The 18,291-nt window shown below is 41.4% G+C and overlaps 1 protein-coding gene across 1 annotated transcript in view; it reads left to right on the top strand.

Annotated features, from left to right (window-relative positions):
- Window positions 1-18,291, top strand: part of ANTXR2 (ANTXR cell adhesion molecule 2) — a 584,995-nt gene that overhangs the window by 378,684 nt on the left and 188,020 nt on the right. Inside the window, exons 13-14 of the mRNA XM_053703194.1 lie at window positions 11,924-11,965; window positions 12,784-12,879. Coding sequence (XP_053559169.1) covers window positions 11,924-11,965; window positions 12,784-12,879 — 138 coding nt within the window. The remainder of the gene's footprint in view (window positions 1-11,923; window positions 11,966-12,783; window positions 12,880-18,291) is intronic.

Raw genomic sequence — 18,291 nt, 5'->3', positions numbered from 1 at the left:
TGCTTTATTAACCAGTTTAAGCCTGTTTAACATGTCTGTACCTTCAGATAGATCATGTTCTGTATGTATGGAAGCCAATGTGGTTCCCCCTTCAAATATATGTGATAATTGTGCCATAGCGTCCAAACACAGTAAGGACAGTACTGTCACAAATAGTAAGGTTGCCCAGGATGATTCCTCAGATGAAGGAAGTAGAGATAGTTCTACATCCTCTCCTTCTGTGTCTATTCCAGTTATGCCCGCGCAGGCGACCCCTAGTACTTCTAGCGCGCCAATGCTTGTTACTATGCAACAATTGACGGCAGTAATGGATAACTCCATAGCTAATATTTTATCCAAAATGCAGCATTTCAGAGAAAGCGGGATTGCTCTGTTTTAAACACTGTAGAGCAGGAGGGCGCTGATGATAATTTTTTCTGTCATACCCTCACACCAGTCTGAAGTGGCAGTGAGGGAGGGTTTGTCAGATGGAGAAATTTCTGATACAGGAAGAATTTCTCAGCAGACAGAACCTGATGTTGTGACATTTAAATTTAAATTAGAGCATCTCCGCGCATTACTTAAGGAGGTGCTATCTACTCTGGATGATTGTGACAATCTGGTCATCCCAGAAAAATTGTGCAAGATGGACAAGATCCTAGAGGTCCCCGGTGCACCCTGATGCCTTACCGATACCTAAACAGGTGGCGGACATAGTGAATAAGGAGTGGAGAAACCAGGCATACCTTTTGTCCCTCCTCCTATATTTAAGAAATTGTTCCCTATGGTCGACCCCAGGAAGGACATATGGCAAACAGTCTCTAAGGTCGAGGGGGCGGTTTCTACACTAGCCAAACACACGACCATTCCCATTGAGGACAATTGTGCTTTCAAAGATCCTATGGATAAAAAATTGGAGGGTTTGCTTAAAAAGATTTTTGTACAGCAAGGTTACCTCCTTCAACCTATTTTGTGCATTATTCCTGTCACCACAGCGGCGTGGTTTGGTTCGAGGAACTGGAAAAGTCGCTCAGTAGGGAGGACTCCGTATGAGGTGATGAGTAAAGTCATGGACAGAATTCACGCACTTAAGTTAGCTAATTCCTTTATTTTAGACGCCGCTTTGCAGTTTAGCGAGATTAGCGGCAAAAAATTCAGGGTTTGCAATTGTGGCGCGCAGAGTGCTCTGGCTAAAGTCTTGGTCGGCGGATGTATCTTCCAAGACAAAATTGCTTAATATCCCTTTCAAAGGCAAGACCCTTTTTCGGCCTGAATTGAAAGAAATTATTTCAGACATCACGGGGGAAAGGGCCATGCCTCCCACAAGATAGGCCTTTCAAGGCTTAAGAATAAGTCCAATTTTCGTTCCATTCGCAATTTCAGGAACGGACCAGCTTCCAACTCTGCAGCCTGTAGACAAGAGGGTAACGCTTCCCAGACTAAACCAGCTTGGAAACCAATGCAAGGCTGGAACAAGGGTAAACAGGCCAAAAAGCCTGCTGCTGCTACCAAAACAGCATGAAGGGGTAGCCCCCGATCCGGGGACTGGATCTAGTAGGGGGCAGACTCTCTCTCTTGCTCAGGCTTGGGCAAGAGATGTCCAGGATCCCTGGGCACTAGAAATAGTCTCTCAGGGTTATCTTCTAGAATTCAAGGAACTACCCCAAGGGGAAGGTTCCACATGTCTCACTTATCTTCAAACCAAATAAAGAGACAGAGTAATACACCCAGTTCCAACTGTGGAACAAGGTCAGGGCTTTTATTCAAATCTGTTTGTAGTTCCCAAAAAAGAGGGAACTTTCAGACCAAATTCTGATTTAAAAATTCTAACAAATTTCTCAGAGTTCCATCGTTCAAAATGGAAACCATTTGAACAATTTTTACCTACAATCCAGGAGGGTCAATATATGACTACCGTGGATTTAAAGGATGCGTATCTACATATTCCTATTGTCATAACTGCCTAAGTTCTTTGCCTTATCCTTTGTATAGCTGTGTCTTTTCACACTTACATAACTCCTCCCCAACAAGCAGTTTAAATTTCCCTCCTACTCATACCAAATTGCTTGATTGTTGAATCCAGCTTCTCACCCTCTAACCTCCTTGCAACCTTTGAGACAGACGCAGCTCACCTCTCTACCAAACACAAGACCGGAACCGGCAAGCGGTGACGTCACACGCCATCGCACACGCTGCAATTTTCCCAAACTCTGCAGGGGAACTTCTCTCTGTCCGGACACCGCTCACCCATTACTTCTATTAGTAAGTTTCAAAAGCGCTTCCTTCATACCTATACCGCAGTAACTTATGAATATTCAGTAATTACTCCTGACATGTCTCAGAATCTTAGTTAGGTTACCTTCATAATTAAAAGCTCTAATACTACTTATATTCTTAATTGTTCAGTCTCAATACCTAAGTACAGCCTAAATCTCATGAGCTCTGTTTTGCCTTAATTTCGTATAACTATGTCTGCTGCCAAATATGATCAGTTATTGTCTATCTAAAACTTTAACGTTGCAATTGCATGTTTGTTATATGTGGGAACCGGGTTGTCAATACTGAGTGGGGCTATACGCTCTGAGGTCTCAGCCATTGTCACACCTATCCTTATAATAAAAGTGAACTGTATCTAATGATTCTGAACCTTGCTGCCTTCCCTCACCTACACAGAATCACTGATACTTTCACAACACTCCTAAGCCTGCAGTTGTCGGTCCTAAAAATTCCCTCTCTCCTTTACAGGGGTGAGATTACCTTCCACAGGGCTGACACCTATCCACAAAGATCATCATCAGTTCCTAAGGTTCGCCTTTTCTGGACAAACATTATCAGTTCGTGGCTCTCCCATTCGGGCTAGCCACTGCTCCCAGAATTTCCACAAAGGTGCTCGGGTCCCTTCTAGCGGTTCTAAGACCAAGGGGTATTGCAGTGGCACCTTATCTGTACGACATTCTAATTCAAGCGTCGTCTCTTTCCAAAACAAAGGCTCATACAGACATTGTTCTAGCCTTTCTCAGATCTCACGGGTGGAAGGTGAACGTAGAAAAGAGTTCCCTGTCTCCGGCGACAAGAGTTCCCTTTTTGGGAACAATAATAGATTCTTTAGAAATGAAGATCTTCTTGACAGAGGTCAGAAAGTCAAAGCTTCTAAACGCTTGTCACGTTCTTCTCTCTATTCTGCAGCCTTCCATAGCTCAGTGCATGGAAGTAGTAGGGTTGATGGTTGCAGCAATGGACATAGTTCCTTTTGCTCGAATTCATCTAAGACCATTACAACTGTGCATGCTCAAGCAGTGGAATGGGGACTATACAGACTTGTCTCCAAAGATTCAAGTAGACCAGATGACCAGAGACTCACTCCGTTGGTGGTTGTCCCAGGAACACCTGTCTCAGGGAATGAGTTTCCGCAGACCAAAGTGGGTCATTGTCACGAGCGACGCCAGTCTATTAGGCTGGGGCGCGGTCTGGGATTCCCTGAAAGCTCAGGGTCTATGGTCTCGGGAAGAGTCTCTTCTCCCGATAAAGATCAGATTCAGTGATAGATACTCTGGTCCAAGCCAGAAAACCTGTGACTAGAAAGATTTACCATAAAATATGGAAAAGATATATCTGTTGGTGTGAATCCAAGGGATTCTCCTGGAGTAAGATTAAAATTCCTAAGATCCTCTCCTTTCTCCAAGAAGGTTTGGATAAGGGATTGTCAGCGAGTTCTTTAAAAGGACAGATTTCTGCTTTATCTGTCTTGTTACACAAACGACTGGCAGCTGTGCCAGATGTACAAGCTTTTGTACAGGCTTTGGTCAGAATCAAGCCTGTTTACAGACCTTTGACTCCTCCCTGGAGTCTAAATTTAGTTCTTTCAGTTCTTCAAGGGGTTCCGTTTGAACCCTTACATTCCATAGATATCAAGTTACTATCTTGGAAAGTTCTGTTTTTGGTTGCTATTTCTTCTGCTAGAAGAGTTTCTGAATTATCTGCTTTGCAGTGTGATCCACCCTATCTGGTGTTCCATTCAGATAAGGTTGTTTTGCGTACCAAGCCTGGTTTTCTTCCAAAAGTTGTTTCCAACAAGAATATTAACCAGGAAATAGTTGTTCCTTCTTTGTGTCCGAATCCAGTTTCAAAGAAGGAACGTTTTTTACACAATTTAGATGTAGTCCGTGCTTTAAAGTTCTATTTAGAAGCAACAAAGGTTTTCAGACAAACTTCTTCTTTGTTTGTCGTTTATTCTGGTAAGAGGAGAGGACAAAAAGCTACTGCTACCTCTCTTTCTTTCTGGCTGAAAAGCATCATCAGATTGGCTTATGAGACTGCCGGACGGCAGCCTCCTGAGCGAATCACAGCTCACTCTACTAGGGCTGTGGCTTCCACATGGGCCTTCAAGAACGAGACTTCTGTTGATCAGATATGTAAGGCAGCGACTTGGTCTTCTCTGCACACTTTTGCCAATTTCTACAAATTTGATACTTATGCTTCTTCGGAGGCTATTTTTGGGAGAAAGGTTTTGAAAGCCGTGGTGCCTTCTGTTTAGGTAACCTTATTTGCTCCCTCCCTTCATCCGTGTCCTAAAGCTTTGGTATTGGTTCCCACAAGTTATGGATGACGCTGTGGACCGGACACACCAATGTTGGAGAAAACAGAATTTATGCTTACCTGATAAATTACTTTCTCCAACGGTGTGTCCGGTCCACGGCCCGCCCTGGTTTTTTTAATCAGGTTTGAAAAATGTCTTTCTCTATACACTACAGTCACCACGGCACCCTATAGTTTCTCCTTTTTTCTCCTAACCGTCGGTCGAATGACTGGGGGGGGCGGAGCCTGGGAGGGGCTATATGGACAGCTTTTGCTGTGCTCTTTGCCATTTCCTGTTGGGGAAGAGAATATTCCCACAAGTTATGGATGACGCCGTGGACCGGACACACCGTTGGAGAAAGTAATTTATCAGATAAGCATAAATTCTGTTTTTGTCATTTATTATTCTGTTTTTGTTATTAAGGGGTTAATCATCCATTTGCAAGTGGGTGCAATGCTCTGCTGACTTGTTACATACACTGTAAAAATTTTGTTAGTGTAACTGCCTTTTTTCACTGTTATTTCAAATTTTTCAAAATTTGTTTCTCTTAAAGGCACAGTAACGTTTTTTATATTGCTTGTTAACTTGCTTTAAAGTGTTTTCCAAGCTTGCTAGTCTCATTGCTAGTCTGTACAAACATGTCTGAAACAGAGGATACTTGTTCATTATGTTTAAAAGCCATGGTGGAGCCCCATAGGAGAATGTGTACTAAATGTATTGATTTCACCTTAAACAGTAAAGATCAGTCTTTATCTATAAAAGAATTGTCACCAGAGGGGTCTGTCGAGGGGGAAGTTATGCCGACTAACTCTCCCCACGTGTCGGACCCTTCGCCTCCCGCTCAAGGGACGCACGCTGATATGGCACCAAGTACATCAGGGACGCCCATAGCGATTACTTTGCAGGACATGGCTGCAATCATGAATAATACCCTGTCAGAGGTATTATCCAGATTGCCTGAATTGAGAGGCAAGCGCGATAGCTCTGGGGTTAGATGAGATACAGAGCGCGTAGATGCTGTAAGAGCCATGTCTGATACTGCGTCACAATATGCAGAACCTGAGGACGGAGAGCTTCAGTCTGTGGGTGACGTCTCTGATTCGGGGAGACCTGATTCAGAGATTTCTAATTTTAAATTTAAGCTTGAGAACCTCCGTGTATTGCTTGGGGAGGTATTAGCTGCTCTGAATGACTGTGACACAATTGCAGTGCCAGAGAAATTGTGTAGGCTGGATAAATACTATGCAGTGCCGGTGAGTACTGATGTTTTTCCAATACCTAAAAGGCTTATAGAAATTATTAGTAAGGAGTGGGATAGGCCCGGTGTGCCCTTTTCCCCACCTCCTATATTTAGAAAAATGTTTCCAATAGATGCCACTACACGGGACTTATGGCAGACTGTCCCTAAGGAGCAGTTTCTACTTTAGCAAAGCGTACCATTATCCCGGTTGAGGACAGTTGTGCTTTTTCAGATCCAATGGATAAAAAATTAGAGGGTTACCTTAAGAAAATGTTTATTCAACAAGGTTTTATTTTAAAGCCCCTTGCATGCATTGCGCCTGTCACTGCTGCGGCGGCATTCTGGTTTGAGGCCCTGGAAGAGGCCATCCATACAGCTCCATTGACTGAAATTGTTGACAAGCTTAGAACTCTTAAGCTAGCTAACTCATTTGTTTCTGCTGCCATTGTACATTTGATTAAACTAACGGCTAAGAAATCCGGATTCGCCATCCAGGCGCGTAGGGCGCTATGGCTCAAATCCTGGTCAGCTGATGTGACTTCAAAGTCTAAATTACTCAACATTCCTTTCAAGGGGCAGACCTTATTCGGGCCTGGTTTGAAAGAAATTGTTGCTGACATTACTGGAGGTAAGCGTCATACCCTTCCTCAGGACAGGGCCAAATCAAAGGCCAAACAGTCTAATTTTCGTGCCTTTCGAAATTCCAAGGCAGGTGCAGCATCAACTTCCTCCGCTTCAAGACAAGAGGGAACTTTTGCTGAATCTAAGCAGGCCTGGAAACCTAACGAGTCCTGGAACAAAGGCAAGCAGGCAGGAAAGCCTGCTGCTGCCTCTAAGACAGCATGAAGGAACGGCCCCCTATCCGGCGACGGATCTACTAGGGGGCAGACTTTTTCTCTTCGCCCAGGCGTGGGCAAGAGATGTTCAGGATCCCTGGGCGTTGAAGATCATATCTCAGGGATATCTTCTGGACTTCAAAGCTTCCCCTCCACAAGGGAGATTTCATCTTTCAAGGTTATCTGCAAATGAGATAAAGAAAGAGGCATTCCTACGCTGTGTGCAAGACCTCCTAGTAATGGGAGTGATCCATCCAGTTCCGCGGACGGAACAAGAACAGGGTTTTTATTCAAATCTGTTTGTGGTTCCCAAAAAAGAGGGAACCTTCAGACCAATTCTGGATCTAAAGATCTTAAACAAATTCCTCAGAGTTCCATCTTTAAAAATGGAAGCTATTCGGACCATCCTACCCATGATCCAAGAGGGTCAGTACATGACCACAGTGGACTTAAAGGATGCCTACCTTCACATACCGATTCACAAAGATCATCATCGGTTCCTAAGGTTTGCCTTTCTAGACAGGCATTACCAATTTGTAGCTCTTCCCTTCGGGTTGGCTACAGCCCCGAGAATCTTTACGAAGGTTCTGGGCTCACTTCTGGCGGTTCTAAGACCACGAGGCATAGCGGTGGCTCCGTATCTAGACGACATCCTGATACAGGCTTCAAGCTTTCAAATTGCCAAGTCTCATACAGAGATAGTTCTGGCATTTCTGAGATCGCACGGGTGGAAAGTGAACGAGGAAAAGAGTTCTCTATCCCCACTCACAAGAGTCTCCTTCTTAGGGACTCATAGATTCTGTAGAGATGAAAATTTACCTGACGGAGTCCAGGTTATCAAAGCTTCTAAATGCTTGCCGTATTCTTCATTCCATTCCGCGCCCTTCGGTGGCTCAGTGTATGGAGGTGATCGGCTTAATGGTAGCGGCAATGGACATAGTGCCATTTGCACGCCTACATCTCAGACCGCTGCAATTATGCATGCTAAGTCAGTGGAATGGGGATTACACAGATTTGTCCCCTCTGCTAAATTTGGATCAAGAGACCAGAGATTCTCTTCTCTGGTGGTTGTCTCGGGTACACCTGTCCGAGGGTATGACCTTTCGCAGGCTAGATTGGACAATTGTAACAACAGATGCCAGCCTTCTAGGTTGGGGTGCAGTCTGGAACTCCCTGAAGGCACAGGGATCGTGGATAAATATTCTGGAGTTAAGAGCAATATTCAATGCTCTTCTGGCTTGGCCTCAGTTAGCAACACTGAGGTTCATCAGATTTCAGTCGGACAATATCACGACTGTGGCTTACATCAACCATCAAGGGGGAACCAGGAGTTCCCTAGCGATGTTAGAAGTCTCAAAAATAATTCGCTGGGCAGAGACTCACTCTTGCTACCTGTCAGCAATCCATATCCCAGGCGTGGAGAACTGGGAGGCGGATTTTCTAAGTCATCAGACTTTTCACCCGGGGGAGTGGGAACTCCATCCGGAGGTGTTTGCTCAGTTGATTCATCGTTGGGGCAAACCAGAGTTGGATCTCATGGCGTCTCGCCAGAATGTCAAGCTTCCTTGTTACGGATCCAGGTCCAGGGACCCAGAAGCGACGCTGATAGATGCTCTAGCAGCGCCTTGGTCCTTCAACCTGGCTTAGGTGTTTCCACCGTTTCCTCTGCTCCCTCGACTGATTGCCAAAATCAAACAGGAGAGAGCATCGGTGATTCTAATAGCGCCTGCGTGGCCACGCAGGACCTGGTATGCAGACCTAGTGGACATTTCATCCTTTCCACCATGGACTCTGCCTCTAAGACAGGACCTTCTAATACAAGGTCCTTTCAATCATCCAAATCTAATTTCTCTGAGACTGACTGCATGGAGATTGAACGCTTGATTCTATCAAAGCGTGGCTTCTCCGAGTCAGTCATTGATACCTTCACGCATGTGCAGTTCCTTTTAGTAGACGCCGAAAATTCGGCAATAAAAGTTCGTGGTTTTAACTATTATGTATATTGCACCTGAGGAAACGGTCAGGAGAGACCGAGAAACGTTGTGCTTATGTACTCCAAATAAAGTCTGTTTGCTTTTACAAGACTTTTGCCACAAAGTATCCTTTATTCATTCATGTACTCATCATATTGATCCATCTGTTACATTGTATCCACAAATGTATCTACAATAACAGTGGATAGTACAAGACGAGCCGGCTCTGTGAAACTTCTGTTGCTGGATGCTGTTTGCTTTTTGCCATCACCGCCCTCACACCCCAGAGGATTTCTGAAAGCCATCAGTGTGAGTTAGCTGGACGACTCCTAACAGTCCAGAAGGCGTTTGTGACACTTCTCAAGTGTCATACAGCTTGTAAGTACGGTCTTACTTGTTTTATTGGCGTGTTATTATCATCTGATTGTGCACTATGGTGGCGCCTTCTTTTTTTATCATTCACATTGATACCTTAATACAGGCACGAAAGCCTGTTACCAGGAAAATCTTTCACAAGATATGGCGTACATATCTTTACTGGTGTGAATCCAAGAATTACTCATGGAGTAAGGTTAGGATTCCTAGGATATTGTCCTTTCTCCAAGAGGGTTTGGACAAAGGATTATCAGCTAGTTCCTTAAAGGGACAGATTTCTGCTCTGTCTATTCTTTTGCACAAGCGTCTGGCAGAAGTTCCAGACGTCCAGGCATTTTGCCAGGCTTTGGTTAGAATTAAGCCTGCGTTTAAACCTGTTGCTCCCCCATGGAGCTTAAACTTGGTTCTTAAAGTTCTTCAAGGAGTTCCGTTTGAACCCCTTCATTCCATTGATATTAAGCTTTTATCTTGGAAAGTTCTTTTTTTGATGGCTATTTCCTCGGAGAGTCTCTGAGCTATCTGCCTTACAATGTGATTCTCCTTATCTGATTTTTCATGCAGATAAGGTAGTTCTGCGTACCAAACCTGGGTTTTTACCTAAGGTGGTTTCTAACAAGAATATCAATCAAGAGATTGTTGTTCCATCATTGTGTCCTAATCCTTCTTCAAAGAAGGAACGTCTTTTACATAATCTGGACGTAGTCCATGCCTTGAAGTTTTACTTACAAGCTACTAAAGATTTTCGTCAAACATCTTCCCTGTTTGTCGTTTATTCTGGACAGAGGAGAGGTGAAAAAGCTTCGGCAACCTCTCTTTCCTTTTGGCTTTCAGAATATTATACGCCTAGCCTATGAGACTGCTGGACAGCAGCCCCCTGAAAGAATTACAGCTCATTCTACTAGAGCTGTGGCTTCCACCTGGGCCTTTAAAAATGAGGCCTCTGTTGAACAGATTTGCAAGGCCGCGATTTGGTCTTCGCTTCACACTTTTTAAAAATTTTACAAATTTGATACTTTTGCTTCTTCGGAGGCTGTTTTTGGGAGAAAGGTTCTTCAGGCAGTGGTTCCTTCCTCTTAAACCCTGCCTTGTCCCTCCCATCATCCGTGTACTTTAGCTTTGGTATTGGTATCCCATAAGTAATGGATGATCCGTGGACTGGATACACTTAACAAGAGAAAACATAATTTATGCTTACCTGATAAATGTATTTTTCTTGTAGTGTATCCAGTCCACGGCCCGCCCTGTCATTTTAAGGCAGGTCTAAAATTTAATTAAACTACAGTCACCACTGCACCCTATGGTTTCTCCTTTCTCGTCTTGTTTCGGTCGAATGACTGGATATGACAGTTAGGGGAGGAGCGATATAGCAGCTCTGCTGTGGGTGATCCTCTTGCAACTTCCTGTTGGGAAGGAGAATATCCCATAAGTAATGGATGATCCGTGGACTGGATACACTACAAGAGAAATAAATTTATCAGGTAAGCATAAATTATGTTTTTTATAGACTTTAATGGAGATAAATGTTTTCATCACCAGTTTCCAAACTTTACCACCTCAATGCAAACTAGGTCTAAGGAGCCGAATTATCAAGTGGCGGCGTACATTATTCGCTGTGGCGAATCATGTCCGTCCGACATTGCTAAATACCGACAGCATACGCTGTTGGCATTTAACATTGCACAAACATTTCTTGTGAAATTCTTGTGCAATGCCGCCCCCTGCACATTCGCGGCCGCTAGCAGGGGGTGTCAATCATCCTGATCGTATCTGATCGGGATGATTGCTGTCCGCCACCTCAGAGGTGGCGGATGAGTTAAGGAGCAGCAGTCTTACGAGCCGGAAACTTTGGGGGTAGATTGCAGCATCTGCTGCTTGATAAATCTACCCCTAAGTGTGCTCCGTCTTTTACCTTAAAGGGACACCAAAGTAAAAATTAAATATTTATGATTCAGATAGAGTGTGCAGTTTTAACCAACATTCCAATCTACTTCTATTATCAAATCTGCTTTATTCTCTTGGTATCCTTTGCTGAATAGTAATCCTAGGTAGACATACAGGAGCTAAGGAGTGTGTATGTGTCTTTAGCATTCTATGGCAGCAGTAGTTGCAACAATGTATAACATTGCTATAAACAGTGTTGCAAACAATGCTGCAAGATGGCACACATGAGTACTCTCCTCAGCTCACTTAAGATTATTCATTTCCAAAAGTACTAAGCAACGTTGGTGAAACCAAATGGTGAAATAAATTGGTGAATTGTTTACAATTTTATTCTGTATCTATTTAAGTTTACATTTGACTTAAAGGGATACTAATCCCACATTTTTTCTTTCATTATTCAAATAAAGCATGTAATTTTAAGCAACTTTCTAATTTACTCCTTTTATCAATTTTTCTTTGTTCTCATGTTATCTTGATTTGAAAAAGCAGTAATGAAAGGTTAGGAGCTGGCCCATTTTTAATTCAGCACCTGGGTAGCGCTTAATTGGTTTGCTACATTTAGCCACAAATCAGCAAGTGCTACCCAGGTTCTGAACAAAAAATGGGCTGGCTCTAAAGCTTACAGTACTGTAAATCTTAGCAGCCAGCCCATTTTAGGTTCAGCACCATAGATAGCGCTTTCTTATTGGAGGCTTACAATTACCCACCAATAAGCAAGCATAACCCAGGTTCTCAACCAAAAATGGGCCTGCTCCTATGCATCCCATTCCTGCTTTTTAAATAAAGATACCAAGAGAACAAAGAAAAATTGATAATAGGAGTAAATTAGAAAGTTGCCTAAAATCTCATGCTCTATCTGAATCACGAAAGAAGAAAATTGGGTTTAGAATCCCTTTAACTGTCCCTTTAAATGCACATAAAAATACTGTGTGCGCTGAAATGTAGCAAACTAATGCTCTTTGCAGTATCAAGTATTAATCCATATGTGCTTGTTTCCTTCCAGGTTATCAAGGATCCGCCACCTCCTCCTCCGGCTCCAGTGGAGGTACAGACCTCAAATTAACTTCAGTATCAAAATGCATTTCTTTTAGTTTGACGTTTGTTGTATATATTGCATTGCACAACATTCATTTTCATCTTATTTCTCATATATTTATGTATTGACTAATAACTGAACACCTCTTCACATTTTAGTAAATTAGAATAAAAATATGAATAAGGTTTTGTTTTTTTTAATTGAAGAGCTTTTTTATGTACCTGGAGATTAAGAGGCCCATTTATCAAGCTCCGTACGGACCTTGAGGGCCTGTGTTTCTGGCGAGTCTTCAGACCCGCCAGAAACCCAATTTATGGAGCAGCGGTCTAAAGACTGCTGCTCCATAACCCTGTCCACCTGCTCTGATGAGGTGGACAGGAATCGCCACAATTCAACCCGATCAAGTACGATCGGGTTGATTGACACCTTCCTGCTGGCGGCCCATTGGCCGCGAATCAGCAAGGGGGGCGGCGTTGCACCAGCAGCTCTTGGGAGCTGCTGGTGCAATGCTGAATATGGAGAGAGTATTGCTCTCCGCATTCAGCGAGGTCTGTCGGACCTGATTGGCAATGTCGGATCAGGTCCGACAGACATTTGGTAAATCGGCCTCCTAATCTACAGTTTGAATTTATTGCCTGTATTTTGTTAGTCTGTTGTATAGAACCTGTTTCTCAGGAAGCCTAATCAATTGAATGTTAATATTAAAAAAATGCATAACCAGTAGCCATCAAACATTTCAATATAACTCCCATGGAGCAGCATCTTGTAGGTTAGATCCACACAAAAATGGAAAACATTCAGGTTTTGTTGTGTTTTTTTTTTAATAGGAACCAGAAGAAGAGGTCCTACCTCCTAAAAAGTGGCCTACAGTGGATGCATCTTATTATGGTGGTCGAGGTGTTGGTGGCATCAAAAGAATGGAGGTTTGTGATGTTGTCATTGATTTAGTACATAAGTACTGCCTCACGTATATAAAGCTTGCTCACATAGGTGACTTGTATTCCACATACTGCATTTAGGTCACACTTCCATATCTTCTCAAAGTCATTTCAATCCATTAGAAAAGCTAAAGTTTGAATTAATAAAACTAATAAAATTAGTAAACAATATTATGGGAAAAAATCCACCCAAAAACAAACAAAAACACCACATTTAAAGTAAAACATGGCAGCTAATTTATTCAGTATTGATGATGTCTATCTAATACATTTGAATTTAATTTTTTTTAACAATAGTAAAATACATATTTGAAGTGCACAGTTAAAGGGACATTCAACACCAGAATTTTAGTTGTTTTAAAAGATAGATAATCCCTTAATTACCAATTCCCCAGTTTTGCATAACCAACACAGTTATAATTATACACATTTTACCTCTGTAATTACCTTGTATCTAAGCCTCAGCAGACTGCCCCCTTATTTCAGTTCTTTTGACAGACTTGCATTGTAGCCAATCAGAGCTGTCTCCATGTTAAATTCACGTGCATGAGCTCGATGTTATCTATATGAAACATGTGAACTAATGCCCTCTAGTGGTGAAAAACAATCAAAATGCATTTAGATTAGAGGCGGCCTTCAAGGTCTAAGAAATTAGCATATGAACCTCCTAGGTTTAGCTTTCAACTAAGAATACCAAGAGAACAAATTGGAAAGTTGTTTAAAATGACATGCCCTATTTGTAACATGAAAGGTTTTTTTTGGACTTGACTGTCCCTTTAATAATTCCATATAATTATTAGTAAATTTATAATTTAAGGGCCAACTCCAACAGAAAAGGTTGGTTTTATTCAGTAAAGGAGCTCCCATTTTTAAAAAAACAAAACTTTATACTACATCCTGAAACATTTAGATGGAACAGATCTGCATTTAACATGTTTAAATGTCTAAACACTTCATAGCAATAATAAATGAGCATCCTTATCATTAGGGTTGCCATATTGCCAGCTTAATGGAGGACACTTGAAAAATACATCTTTCAGGTTCTTATAATAGAACATTATACAAAACATTTCTTTAAACAGCTCCTGACATGCATTTTTCATAAGTGTCCTCCCTTAAAGCAGCAATATGGCAACCCTACTTATGATCATCTTTTGTTTGACATATAGGGGCCTATTTATCAAGCTCAGTATAAAGGCTCGCCAGAAACACAAGTTATGAAGCAGCGGTCTAAAGACTGCTGCTCCATAACCTGTCTGCCTGCCCTGAGGCGGCGGACAGACATCGCCGAAAATCAACCCGATCCAATATGATCGGGTTGATTGACACCCCCTGCTAGCGGCCGATTGGCCCCGAATCTGCAGTGGGGGTATTGCACCAGCAGTTTACCAGAACTGCTGGTGCAATGATAAATGCAGAGAGCGTATGCTGTTGGCATTTATCAATGTGCAGCGGACATGATGCGCAATATCGGATCATGTCCGCTCGCACGTTCTTAAATAGGCCCCATAGGCCTAGATTACAAGTTTAGTATTTTGAACAAGATTTCTAGAGTATTTTGCCTCAGAAAGAAACTGATACTGTTAATATAACACTAGCATTTGTGCACACGTATTAAACGCTGAATTTTAAAAAAAAAAATAATTTGTTTGCACAATCATTTAAGCACAAGTTGCCAGTATAGCATGTAAACCGTGTTAAACGTTGCAATTTTATCAGAAACCTACCAGTTGTAACTTAAATAAATGCAAATAACTGATGTAATGTCCATTCAGCAGGTCTATCTTTAAGAATACAGGTGTTTTCATCTATACGAGTATACAGTTTGAAATAACATTAACAAATTACCTGTGTGAATTTTAACCTTTTCACTTCCAAAAGAGATGTAATACTTGAAAAGGAATTCTTTATACATTTGAGCTGGGGCATTATGGGTATACAGTGCATGTGTGTAGGATGTATTATTGATATGCATTGTACTGTAACATTGTTCATTATATATTTTAGCTAACTTCATTTATTGTAAAAAGATTAGCAGTACGGTTATTAATATCTCACATAAAAAAAGTGGCAGAGACTAATCCTGTTTACAGTAGTAGGGCTTTACACTTTTCTCGCACTGTAAAACACGATCCCCTTAAGTACAGTGAGAACTTGAAGTGACTCAGTAGTTTCAATGGTGCGTTCAGTGTGAGTAAAGTTTAAACGCCCACTATTGAAAACGAGAAAAGTCGCTGCCAGAACATTTGTACAATGGATCTTAAAAGTGAACAAACACTCCTTCCACAATAAGCTATGATGCACTACTTAAAAAAAAAAAAAAATTTAATAATGAGATAATAGTGTAAATTAAAACTACATTCATGCAAATATTAAATACATACAGGCATGTCATAAAGTGATTTGCATACCAGTTTTCCTGATGCTGCGATCGTGATTTGTGTATTCTCGCTTGTCTGCTGAATCTCATGTGCTGTGAAACATTACTTATAACTGGCCAATTAATATATATTTAAATTTCAGGACCAACCAATAGTGAATGACTATAAAACAAATACAAATATAGCCTTAAAGGGACACTGAAGCCAAATTTTTTCTTTTGTGATTCAGATAAAGCATGCAATTTTAAGCAACTTTCTAATTTTACTCCTATAATCAAATTTTCTTCATTCTCTTGGTATCTTTATTTGAAAAGCAAGAATGTAAGTTTAGAAGCCGGCCCATTTTTGATGAACAACCTGGGTGGTTGTTGCTGATTGGTGGATAAATTCACCCAACAATAAACAAGTGCTTTCCAGGGTCTGAACCAAAAATTGGCTGGCTTCTTAGCTTAGATGCCTTCTTTTTCAAACAAAGATAGCAAGAGAACGAATAAATTTTGATAATAGGAGTAAATTAGAAAGTTGCTTAAAATTGCATGCTCTATCTGAATCACAAAAGAAAAAAAATTGGGTTCAGTGTCCCTTTAACCCCTTAACGACCAACGACGTATGGGGTACGTCCTGCAAAAAAATGCAGTTAAAGACCAACGACGTACGGGGTACGTCGTTGGTCTTTGAAAGCCCTGGAAGCGATCCTGATCGCTTCCAGCCGCTTTCATGTTATTGCAGTGATGCCTCGATATTGAGGCATCCTGCAATAACAGTTTTGAGCAGTCCGATTTAGAGAGAGCCACTCTGTGGCCCTCTCTGCATCGGCCATTGATCGCGGTGTTCGTTGGTGGGTGGGAGCTTATCCAGGGAGGTGGGTGGGCGGCGATCAATGGAGGAGGGAGGCAGGATCGCGTGTGGGGTGCGTGCCAGAATGCGCGCGCGTGCACGGGAGCGTGCGTGCGCGCGTGTGCGGGTGGGAACCCTACACTATGGAACAATTATAAGGACTCAGTGGGAGAGAGGGTATAAATGAATAAAAGTAGTAATCTGGGAGAGGGTTGGGGGTGGGGGGTTGTGGGGGGGGCAGCTACACTACAGAAAATAGTTGTTTTTTTTAATAAAAATAAACAAAAACTTTTTAATTTCAAACTGGGTACTGGCAGACAGCTGCCAGTACCCAATATGGCACACAATAAGGCAGGGGGGGGGTTAGTTAGAGCTGTTTGGGGGGGATCAGGGAGGTTGGGGGCTAAGGGGGATCCTACATAGCAGCAAATGTAAATATGCTCAAAAAAAATAATATAAAAAATATAAGGATAGCTTTTATTTTACTACTGGCAGACTTTCTGCCATGTACTTAAGATGGCGGGGCAATTGTGTGGAGTGGGGGAGGGAAGAGAAGCTGTTTGGGAGGGATCAGGGGGGTGTGATGTGTCAGGGTGGGAGGCTGATCTCTACACTAAGCTAAAATTAACCCTGCAAGCTCCCTACAAGATACCTAATTAACCCCTTCACTGCTAGCCATAATACTCGTGTGAATGACGCAGCGGCATTAGCGGCCCTTCTAATTAACCAAAAAAGCAACGCCAAAGCCATATAAGTCTGCTATTTCTGAACAAAGGGGATTCCAGAGAAGAATTTACAACCATTTAAGCCATAATTGCACAAGCAGTTTGTAAATAATTTCAGTGAGAAACCAAAAGTTTGTGAAAAAAAATTAGTAAAAAAGTGAACGATTTTTTGTATTTAATCGCATTTGGTGGTGAAATGGTGGCTTGAAATATACCAAAATGGGCCTAGATGAATACTTTGGGTTGTCTACTAAAAAAAAATATATACATGTCAATGGCTATTCAGGGATTCCTGACAGATATCAGTGTTCAATGTAACTAGCGCTAATTTTGAAAAATAATGGTTTGGAAATAGCAAAGTGCTACTTGTACTTATTGCCCTATAACTTACAAAAAAAGCAAAGAACATGTAAACATTGGGTATTTTCTAAACTCAGGACAAAATTTAGAACTATTTAGCATGGGTGTTTTTTGGTGGTTGTAGATGTGCAACAGATTTTGGGGGTCCCATAGTAGAAAAAGTGTGTTTTTTTTCCATTTTTTCCTCATATTTTATTATTATTTTATAGTAAATTATAAGATGTGATGAAAATAATGGAATCTTTTGAAAGTCCATTTAATGGCGAGGAAAAACGGTATATAATATGTGTGGGTACAGTAAATGAGTAAGAGGGAAATTACAGCTAACACAAAGACCGCAAAAATGTAAAAATAGCCCTTGGTCCCAAACGGTCAACAAATGGAAAAGTGCTGTGGTCATTAAGGGGTTAAAGGGACATGCAACCCCAGATATATTTTTTTTAATAGGCATGCAATTTTAAAACAACTTTTTAAATTTACTTGAATTATCAAATTTCCTTAGTGCTCTTGGTATGTTTTGTTAAATGCAGGGATGTAAGCTTAGGATCATGCATGTTTCTAAAGCACTATAAGAAATCAGTTTTGCAACAGTCTATCCATTTGCAAGAGCACTAGATGGCAGCACTATTTCCTGTTATGTAGTGCTCTAAGATACCTACCTAGGTATCTCTTAAAAGAATATATTCATGGAATTAAAAAATTTGATAAAAGAAGTAAATTGGAAACGTTTTTAAAAAAATTCTATGTACGGTGTAAATCACCAAAATATGTTTGGGGGGTTTTGTATCCCCTTTAATGTCTCTAGGCCAATGTATAATATGTACATCTAAAATGGCGTCAGTGAGTTCTGTCTATGCACACAAGCAATGTACTTTTCTAAAAACATCTAGAAACAGTGTGACTAAAACAGGCTGGTTTTGTGTGTTATCTCGTCCTGTATGAAACAGTCACAATCTTTTCACTTTGGTTAATATTTCCAGTGTAATATCACTCAAGTACAATAATTACTATAACTTATAATACGGCGTGAGTTTCACTTTGAGCTTGTGATTGACAGTATAGTGATCATTAGTTATTGCAAAGTGAAGTTGTGA

The sequence above is a fragment of the Bombina bombina genome, chromosome 2 (assembly GCF_027579735.1).
Source record: "Bombina bombina isolate aBomBom1 chromosome 2, aBomBom1.pri, whole genome shotgun sequence".
In the NCBI taxonomy this organism is placed as follows: Eukaryota; Metazoa; Chordata; class Amphibia; order Anura; family Bombinatoridae; genus Bombina; species Bombina bombina.
Note: the sequence above shows the minus strand (reverse complement) of the source record. Positions and strands in the feature narration are given on the sequence as shown.